The following is a 10,000-nucleotide window of genomic DNA, read 5'->3' as shown; positions in this document are numbered from 1 at the left end:
CAAGCAGCACTAATTAAGACAAATCAGAAGAAGAAGTAAAAAAAAAAAAACCCTGAGTAAACAGTGCTGCAGTGAGACGACGTCAGAGCGAGTGAGAGTGATGGAGGGGGCGGCTGTGTGGAGGACCGAGGGGGGGCTTCTCTCAGGCCGCTGAGTGTTTCTGCCCTCCACTAATGGACGATGGAGACAGACAGTGACGCTGCTTTCCAATAATAAAACTCAAGAAGTCTGCAGAAATGACCCAACAAGAAACCAGAGAAAAAATAGCTAAAGTCCTTATAATTACAAGCGTTAAGATGAATGTGTGTCTCGTATGTCTTCTTTGACTACTACATTCCCCCCCCCAATATATTTTATTTAGTTTTTCACGATTACTACATGATTTTGATGTTTGGGTTACGGCCCTACTTTTGTTTGTTCAACTTTGAAAATGCAAACAAATAAGAATGTGGGGAAAAAAATCCGAGGTACTAAAAGTCCATAAAAAATCTCCAGGGTGACCTGGCCTCCTGACTCGTCAAAAATGTATAAATGTTTGTAAATTCGACTTGTATCTCAGCTCAGCTCAGCTTACCGGCCTCCTTCAGGACGGAGCACCTCTGGTAGCTGGACGAGCGGAGACTCGGAGCGCGGACGTTGTAGAGACGAGCTTTGTCGATGCGCGTGTCGAAGACTCGCAGCAGCGGCTCCTTCTCCTCCCACTGGGACATGATCTTGTTGTCGATGAAGGTGGCGAACATCTGCGTCTCGATGAAGTGGGAGAGGAAGGGCAGGTACGGCTCGGGCTGGTCGGACAGGAAGGAGGCCTGAAGCAAAAAAGGAAGGACGGAGATGTTAACTGACCAATAAATGTGTCAGACTTTTTACCCAGACTGAAGGTCAAAGGTTGGGTTTCTGTAAGTTACATATTTCTGTCATTTAATGGTTAAAGGTGAATGTAGATACGATCCACTCAAAGAGAACAGCACAAACAACTCATCAACATCAGCACAAACTCTGGCTTTTCTGTTTTTAAACACATCAGCTTACATCACGGCTCATTGCAATCTAGTCCTGATCACTGATTTTTTACCCTCTCGGAGAGAAAGGTTAATTAGTTAAACTAATGTTTGCTAACTGCTTCTCACTCAGATGTGACTCCTGCAGGGCCTGAATGACATCAGCTATGCACTTCAGCATCGGCTTCATTTTTCAGCTTGGCGGGCTGCTGCTTGTTCTTATTAAAGACAAACTAAAGGCTGAACAGGAAACGGGACTTCACAACAGATTGTGTCAATGTTCACGACTCAACAGCACGACAAGGATCCCGGCCCTCCGCTCAAGTTTCTTCAGGATCAAACGTGTTTATGGGCTGGGGGTGCTTGGGGTCTCATGATTCGAATAAGGACCTATTTTTGATTCAAAATGATGACAGATTCTGGCGTTCAACGGTTAGCCTTAGCGACCGATTAGCCGGAAAAGAATCTCTATTTTTATATAAAATCAAGTTGTTTGTGTTAAATCTCAGTGCTGGTGAATAAAAAGTCAGTTTGAGGACAAAGTAAAAACAGCATGCATAAAATACACCAAATATCAACAAAGACTACATTTGAGATGAAGGTCAACCTGAGAACATCGTTCTGTCGGTCGGTCTTTTTATAGCGGATGCACGTTTAGACTCGTGTACAGCAGCAGCCCGTGTTCAGGAGCGTGCAGAATAAACCAGTGAAACGATTCTGCAGCATCAGCAGAAAAACAAACCAGCAGGGTGAAGAAACAGAAACACAGACCTTATCGAAGTTGTGCATCTGCTCCCTGTTGGTGAGCCAGGACTCGAGGTCAGGCGCGCTCTGGATGACGAACGCTTCGTAGTCGGCGAACATGGTGATGAAGCGGCTGGCGAACACCTCCCTCAGCTGCACGTTTAGCTTGGCGTTCCTCAGCTCCTCTTCTTCAGCCGCAGTCCGGCCTCCCTGCCCGTCGACGCTCTGACCTTTGATCCGCGCCCTCAAGGCGTCCACACGAGCCACCGTCACCCCCGTCCGTTTGGTCAGCGCTTGCAGCCTCTCCAGCGTGGCGTTCCCCTGCAGCAGCTCCAGCACTGCCAGCTCCTCGCCTGCCAGGTTCCCGTTTCGGCCGTCGTCCTCGAGCTGACGGAGAACGGCGGTCCTTCTTTCCCGGCCTGGCGTTGAAGGGGCGCTGCCAGGGGTGCTGCCCGGTGTGCGAGTCCGTGGAGGAGCCCCGGAGATTGCAGAAATACCAAAGCTGAGCAGAACTTCGCTGAGCTCCTGGACGAACTCAGACTCGTTGGGGAAGTGAGGGAAGTCCTCCGGGAGCTCGATGTAGTGGTTGTCGATGTCCACGAAACACAGATTGGCCTACGAGAGACAGAGATTAAATACAAGGAAACATGACGCTTGTTATTGACATCAAATGCTAACGTTAGCCTTTGTGTTGCTCTTCTAAAGCTAAGGTTAACGTTAGCCTTTGTGTTGCTCTTCTTAAGCTAAGGTTAACGTTAGCCTCTGTGTTCCTCTTCTAAAGCTAAGGTTAACGTTAGCCTTTGTGTTCCTCTTCTAAAGCTAAGGTTAACGTTAGCCTCTGTGTTCCTCTTCTAAAGCTAAGGTTAACGTTAGCCTCTGTGTTCCTCTTCTAAAGCTAAGGTTAACGTTAGCCTCTGTGTTCCTCTTCTAAAGCTAAGGTTAACGTTAGCCTTTGTGTTCCTCTTCTGAAGCTAAGGTTAACGTTAGCCTTTGTGTTGCTCTTCTAAAGCTAAGGTTAACGTTAGCCTTTGTGTTGCTCTTCTAAAGCTAAGGTTAACGTTAGCCTTTGTGTTGCTCTTCTAAAGCTAAGGTTAACGTTAGCCTTTGTGTTGCTCTTCTGAAGCTAAGGTTAACGTTAGCCTTTGTGTTCCTCTTCTGAAGCTAAGGTTAACGTTAGCCTTTGTGTTCCTCTTCTGAAGCTAAGGTTAACGTTAGCCTTTGTGTTCCTCTTCTGAAGCTAAGGTTAACGTTAGCTTTTGTGTTGCTCTTCTAAAGCTAAGGTTAACGTTAGCCTTTGTGTTCCTCTTCTGAAGCTAAGGTTAACGTTAGCCTTTGTGTTCCTCTTCTGAAGCTAAGGTTAACGTTAGCTTTTGTGTTGCTCTTCTAAAGCTAAGGTTAACGTTAGCCTTTGTGTTCCTCTTCTGAAGCTAAGGTTAACGTTAGCTTTTGTGTTGCTCTTCTAAAGCTAAGGTTAACGTTAGCCTCTGTGTTCCTCTTCTAAAGCTAAGGTGAACGTTAGCCTCTGTGTTCCTCTTCTAAAGCTAAGGTTAACGTTAGCCTTTGTGTTCCTCTTCTGAAGCTAAGGTTAACGTTAGCCTTTGTGTTCGTCTTCTGAAGCTAAGGTTAACGTTAGCCTTTGTGTTGCTCTTCTGAAGCTAAGGTTAACGTTAGCTCGTGGACAGGTAAGACTTCCACCAGACTCGACTACAGCGGTGAAAATGTAGGTCAGTGTGTGATTGATAAAAAAACACAGAGACAGAGATCAACCTTAATCTGACACAATGGAGTTAGCGTCACACTCTCATAGCGGATTAAAGCTAAAACCTTTTAGGGCTTTAAATCACTTATCGACGCACAGATGTGACTCTGCTTCATCCACGAGACAGAAAACACCAGAGACAGTTTTAAACTCAGAGAGGACACACACTGAAGCTTCAGTGTTTAGCCAGCTCAATCTGAAGCGCTAGCGTTAGCAGTTCAGTGATTCAGGTTTAAGAGGAAACTCTGCAGATCTCAAACATTTTTGTTCCCTGAGAAGCTGCCCTCGTTTGGATCTGAAGATCTGTTTGAGCACGAAGACAGAAAAGAGGACGAGGACATAATGAAAGAGGACGATGAAGAGACGGGGTCTGCAGTGAAAACAGAGTTCTTGTCATGTTCTGACAGAAGCTAAACAACAAGCTCAGAGTTCAAAAAGGCAAATCCAGTCTGGCATTCGTTCCCCAATTACATCGATATCTCCGTCTCTCTGCGGAGCTTCAGGCCGCTCTTTCATCATCGGCACATTTCTGGGTCACCTCCACTTCAAAGGCTCCTTCACAAGCATGAGGGGGGATTCTGGGAAGGCGGGCGGGAGACTCCATGTGGGGGGGAGGGGGGAGGCAGCAGCATCCTGCACCGGCTGCGATCATTAGCATCCTCGCTGAATTTTCCGGATTAACGAGCGCTGGGAGTCGGGGATGTGAGCAGAGCCGGAAGCTGGCGAGCCGGGATGTTTGGGCTTTGTTCGGGCCTTATCTCGCTTTAACACATGAATACACAGAGAGAGAGAGAGAGAGAGAGAGAGAGAGAGAGCTGAACACTGCCTGAAACACCTCTCATTCAGCTCCTCAATGTCACGACTGAAATGAAAGAAAGAGACACTTCAGACTCACGATGCCTTCAGGTGCAGACAAAGACTCGGAGGATTCCCCGTCTTATTGAAGGGGATCCTGGTCGACATGCTTTTACATAAAGACCTGGCTCTTTACTGTACCTGTGGGATCGTTTGCTCTGGTCTGACTCTGCTGCAGAATCAGGTGGGACATTTACAAGCGGACGCAGACGTGCTCCTTGAAGTAAACAAAGACGAGCTGCCTCCTGATTGGCTGGGGCTGCTCCAAAGACTCTTTCACGTTTCTAATTGGACCGACGACCACGCGGAGCGACCACGCGGAGCGACCACGTGGAGCGACGTCGTCTCTGCTCGTCACTTTTTATGTTGTTTGTATTTATCACCTTAGTCCTCCTGACCCAGGACCACCTTAGTCCTCCTGAACCAGGACCACGCTAGTCCTCCTGAACCAGGACCACGCTATTCCTACTGAAACAGGACTACGCTAGTCCTCCAGAACCAGAACCACGCTAGTCCTCCAGAACCAGAACCATCTTAGGCCTCCTGAACCAGGTCCACCTTAGGCCTCCTGAACCAGGTCCACCTTAGTCCTCCTGAACCAGGACCGTCTTAGTCCTCCTGAACCAGGACCACGTTGGTCCTCCTGAACCAGGACCACCTTAATCCTCCTGAACCAGGACCACCTTCATCCTCCTGAACCAGGACCACGCTAGTCCTCCTGAACCAGGACCACGGTATTCCTACTGAAACAGGACTACGCTAGTCCTCCTGAACCAGGACCACGTTAGTCCTCCAGAACCAGGTCCATCTTAGGCCTGGTCCAACCAGGACCGTCTTAGTCCTCCTGAACCAGGACCACGTTGTTCCTCCTGAACCAGGACCACGTTGGTCCTCCTGAACCAGGACCACGTTGGTCCTCCTGAACCAGGACCACCTTAATCCCCCTGAACCAGGACCACCTGAGTCCTCCTGAACCAGGACCACCTTAATCCTCCTGAACCAGGACCTGCTCGTCTTGTTCTATGAACTCTCCAGTGAAGCTTCGGTTTACAGAGCGCTGCTTCACCTATTAAACAGAAACGGGGATAAAGAAAGATGATCTGTGTACCTCCTGAGGCAGCTCCAGTTTGGAGCGGTCCGTCCCCTCTTTGGACTGCAGACCCATCAGGTAGGGGACGGGAGCGTCCAGGAAGTGCAGCAGAGAGGCGGGCAGGATGGGGACGTAGACGTGCTGCCACTGGAAGGGAAACAGCAGCGTGGTGATGCCCTCGGCCACCGTCATCAACCTCTGGTAGTCTGAGAGGAGGAGAGAGGAGGTCATTAAAGGTCATCGACCTCAGCGTGGCGTTAGAAAGTGATAACACTGCACTTCATCAAAACACATTTAATAAAAGGGAAATAAAGCTCCTTCAATCAGAGAGACTTCAGAGTGATTATCCAGAAGATCCCAGAGACCGAGGGAGGAGAAAAACAACATGTGACGGGATCGATGTGCAATAAAGAACAAAAATAATAATCCAGTGAGGAGTTTCTCGATCATGCGTGTCAGAGAGAATTCCCTCTCCTGCTCTGTAAAGAGATTACAGCCGGCGCTCGCTGCAGGGTTTAGAGTGGAGCTCGGACACAGTTTAATCTGAAACTCTGAAAACAATAAGAGACGACAGCGTTAAACCAATTTATCCAATCAGCTGCCCTCGTCTCCCCTCCCCCTCTCAGTCATTCCTTCTGACTCCCTATAGATCAGTGACCTCGTCACATAAAGAGACCGAAGACGCTTTACGCTGTGCAGCATCTCAAACCGTTCAGATTTATGTTCAGCAGCCGCTCGCTCGCTCGCTCGCCTGTGAGCGTGCACACGGTTTTTAAAACACAGCACATCGAGTTTTAAGGAGGAGAACCTCGGCAGGCGACACATGGCGTGAAGAGCACGGCGTGGAAGCATCGTGACCCGGCTGAGCGTGTGGTTTTAAACTAAAAGCAACACAACATGCACGGTGCGGCGAGGAGAGAGAGTGAGGGCGGGCTGACCGCTGGATCTTTAATAACCTCCACCTGAGGAGACACGTACACGTACGTGCACGCGTGTGACGTAGCACCGCCCACCAGGGACCTGAGGGGTCACACAGAGGTCACACAGAGGTCAGACAGAGGGGCTTACAACCTCGCCGTTCGAGGGAAGCTGTCACAGAGTGGTTCGTGTGCACGCCTCGGCTCATATCATAAAACCTTCACGCTGGCGTTTCCCCCTCGTAGACTTCAGTAACGTGTGGAGGAGACTTGACTGCAGGTTAAAAGCAAAGATAAAGACAGATGAAGCTACGTGCACACTGAGGGACAGAAAGAGCCCCGCCCACTCGTCAAAGAGGCCCGAGGACTTTGTGATTCATGTGTGAAGAGCTGAACACAGGAAGAGGAAAGGAAACACAGAGCTCACGCTTCAGGTTAATAAATCCGTACAAAACATGATGTGGGAGTCGAGATGAGATCTTCTTCACCAGGCGTGTTGTGACACGGAGACAAAAAAAGAAGAGGAAACCGCCTCTCTTTGTGTTTCACCTGAAACTCCCCCGCAGGATTCACACGACGAGACTTTCACCTTCACACACGATGATCTGCAGCGACATGTTTTAGTCACTTTCCTTCTGATTGCAGGTTTGATCGTGCACAAACATCTCTAACACTCTCTGAACGGACCAATCAGAGAGCTGCTCTCTTCCTGTGTGATCATGAAGGAAACCTGCTGTGTTGAAGCTTCTCTTCAACAATGCAGCAGCCAGTATGTCCTCCTTCTAACTTTAGATTCTGCTCCTGAATGCTCTGGATCTGATTGGACCAGAGAAGGTAGGCGGGGCTTTGAAGGCCGTTTTGGACGCCCCTGGGTTTGTCAGATATGAGAGCAGTTATCAGGTGAACAGGTGTTGCAGCGATGGAAGCGGGCAGTGGAACTGCTTCAGATAGAAGTGATTGTACCCGAGCTAAAAAGCCTCTGCATGTTTCTAATAAGCTCCAGCAGCAGAAAGCTGCTCAAACTAGGATCAATGTTGGAGATGAAACATGGAGAGAGGTTAGAACGCAGAAAGCTTTACAGACCCATGCAGAGCTGGCTAAACACTGAAGCTACAGTGTCCACCACATGCAGAGCTGGCTAAACACTGAAGCTACAGTGTCCACCACATGCAGAGCTGGCTAAACACTGAAGCTACAGTGTCCACCACATGCAGAGCTGGCTAAACACTGAAGCTACAGTGTCCACCACATGCAGAGCTGGCTAAACACTGAAGCTACAGTGTCCACCACATGCAGAGCTGGCTAAACACTGAAGCTACAGTGTGCACCACATGCAGAGCTGGCTAAACACTGAAGCTACAGTGTCCACCACATGCAGAGCTGGCTAAACACCGAAGCTACAGTGTCCACCACATGCAGAGCTGGCTAAACACTGAAGCTACAGTGTCCACCACATGCTGACCTGTGTGAGCATCCGGAGAACTCACTGACTATGAGACAGTCTGCGAGGACCATATCTCGTCTCCTCCTCTGAACTCTTTAACTGAATCATAATCTGTTCCTACAGATGGGACAAACTTTGAGTGTTTCATCTTTCACGACAGCTTCTGCATCGTAGAAGGAAACTCTCTCTGAGACGTGACGAGGTGAGCGAGCGTCCAAAGACAAACGAATCTGACACGTGAAGGTTCTGCACAGACGAGCACGGCGGATGCTGAAAAACATGACGGGACACGCCGAGTGCTTGTGAAACTGTAATCTTCAGATGAGACACAATCCCGTCACTAAGATTGATCCCGGGCAGCGTGGGAAACGTCGGATTGCGATGGAAGATCAACTCAGACTTTCCTCTCCCGAGCTCCATTTTCAGCTGGTCCTTCCTGACGATCCCAGACTGAAGGATACGTAATCCCTCCACGGCGTTCTGGGTCTACACTCCTCTCAGGTCGGCGTCTACGAGGAGTCCTGATCAGAAGCACCTCAGCTAACAGACCATCACAACTCATGACACATCTTTAAGTCTCAACCTGCAGGTCGGCTCACGTTCAGTTTTCTGCCTTCGTTCTGAATCTGCAGCTGTTCACATGTGATGCATGCTGACATCTCTTCCCTCTGACGCATGAAGGAGGTTACATACGTGTGGAGCTGGAGCGATAAAGAGAGACGCTTCGGCTGGTGCCTTCGAGTCAGAGAGGGAACCAGAGCGTTTCTGTGCCAGTGGATTTATTCCCTGAATTTAAATAAATCTATTTGGGATTAATTCTATTTGGACGCTGACCTCTGTAGTTTGAGTTCAGATATTTTAGGCTGCTCCAGCGTCAAATAATATGAAACACAAACAGTCCTAAAGCCCTGTTTTAATCTCCGCCTCTGTCCACTGACAGCGTGACATCTCTCAGCCACGCTGCTGCAGTACTGTACAGAGAAACGCTCGGCCAATAGGATCGCAGCATCTACTGTAATCCTCAGACTGAGACGGAGAGGGAAAAGAGGATCTACGGTACGTTATGGAAAGACTGAAAACCTTTCTGGACTTTTTCATACGCTGCTCAAAGATCAGAGACGTGACCTGATTCGTGGGCTCTGCAGGGACAGGCCCTCCCGTGTGCACGCTGCAGGGCGCCGTGGCGACAGACGCATGTGTCGGGCGTGTGTGCATGAAATGCACGCTGCAGGAAATGTGGAAACGTTACAGAGTGAAACTGAGAACGAGTGGGGCGAAGAAATGTGGAGCAAACGTCGAGCTCAGTGAAAAAACAACTCTGTTTGTGTGTATACACACACACACACACACATGCACACACACACACACACATGCACACACACACACAGACACGCACACACACACACACACTCTGAATAATGGATGAAGGGAAACCTAGAAAAGTCTGATGGCTGTGCTTCTGTGTGAGCAGGTTTGTGTGTAAACGCTCCTCACCCTGTGAGTAGAGCAGGATCTGCATCTCCAGCAGGGTGCAGGTGAAGACCTGGACCAGGTTCTCCACCCCCAGGAGGCTGAAGGTGTCGGCGAGGGGGAAGTCGGCGAGGGGCAGCTCCCCCGGGCCGGGTCTCTGACACACGATGGGCTCGTACACGCCGTGGAACTTGAGCGAGCGCCCCGGAGCGGGCAGCGGCACCTCGTACAGGATGTTGTGGACGTAGCTCTCCAGAGGCAGCGGGGGGGCGGAGCTGTCGGTGACGGCTCGGTGCATCTGTGACAGGAAACGGCGGGAGGCGTGCATGAAGGGCATGGGCGTGATCAGACACAGCGCTTTAGACACGTAGAGAGTGTCCCGGGAGGAGTCATAACCACCCGGCCTGCGTGATGAAGACGAGGAGGACGAGGTGGGCGAGTCGGCCTCGTCTAAACTGCTGGCCAGAGAGTCCATGCTGGAGGAGGAGGAAGAGGAGGAGGAGGAAGAGGAGGGAGGGTTGGGCGAGGTGTTTCCTGCGTTGTGCATCTGGTAGAGCGTCTGCATGGCGGCGCAGATCTGAGCGCTCGTCACCTCCTCGTAGAAGGTGTGGACGAAGCCGTACGTCCGAGAGCCGTCCTCCTTAGTGATGATGAAGGAGTGGAACTGAGTCTCCCTCGGCTCGGCCTGCGTCCTGAACGACAGGCCCTTTGGCATACACAGCT

At 50.0% G+C, this 10,000-nt stretch overlaps 1 protein-coding gene across 2 annotated transcripts in view; it reads right to left on the bottom strand.

The window, feature by feature from the left end:
• dennd5b (DENN/MADD domain containing 5B) overlaps window positions 1–9,993 on the bottom strand; it is a 19,709-nt gene extending 9,716 nt beyond the window's left edge. For both annotated transcript variants that reach the window (XM_079334667.1, XM_079334668.1), the window contains exons 1-4: window positions 9,302–9,993; window positions 5,465–5,652; window positions 1,770–2,357; window positions 575–806 (exon numbers count right to left, since the gene is read on the bottom strand). In XM_079334667.1, coding sequence (XP_079190793.1) covers window positions 575–806; window positions 1,770–2,357; window positions 5,465–5,652; window positions 9,302–9,992 — 1,699 coding nt within the window. In that variant the 5' untranslated portion in view covers window position 9,993. The remainder of the gene's footprint in view (window positions 1–574; window positions 807–1,769; window positions 2,358–5,464; window positions 5,653–9,301) is intronic.
• Window positions 9,994–10,000: the final 7 nt, after the last annotated feature.

The sequence above is a fragment of the Symphodus melops genome (genome assembly GCF_947650265.1).
Source record: "Symphodus melops genome assembly, chromosome: 22".
Classification (NCBI taxonomy): Eukaryota; Metazoa; Chordata; class Actinopteri; order Labriformes; family Labridae; genus Symphodus; species Symphodus melops.
This window is presented reverse-complemented; position numbering and strand designations above follow the sequence as displayed.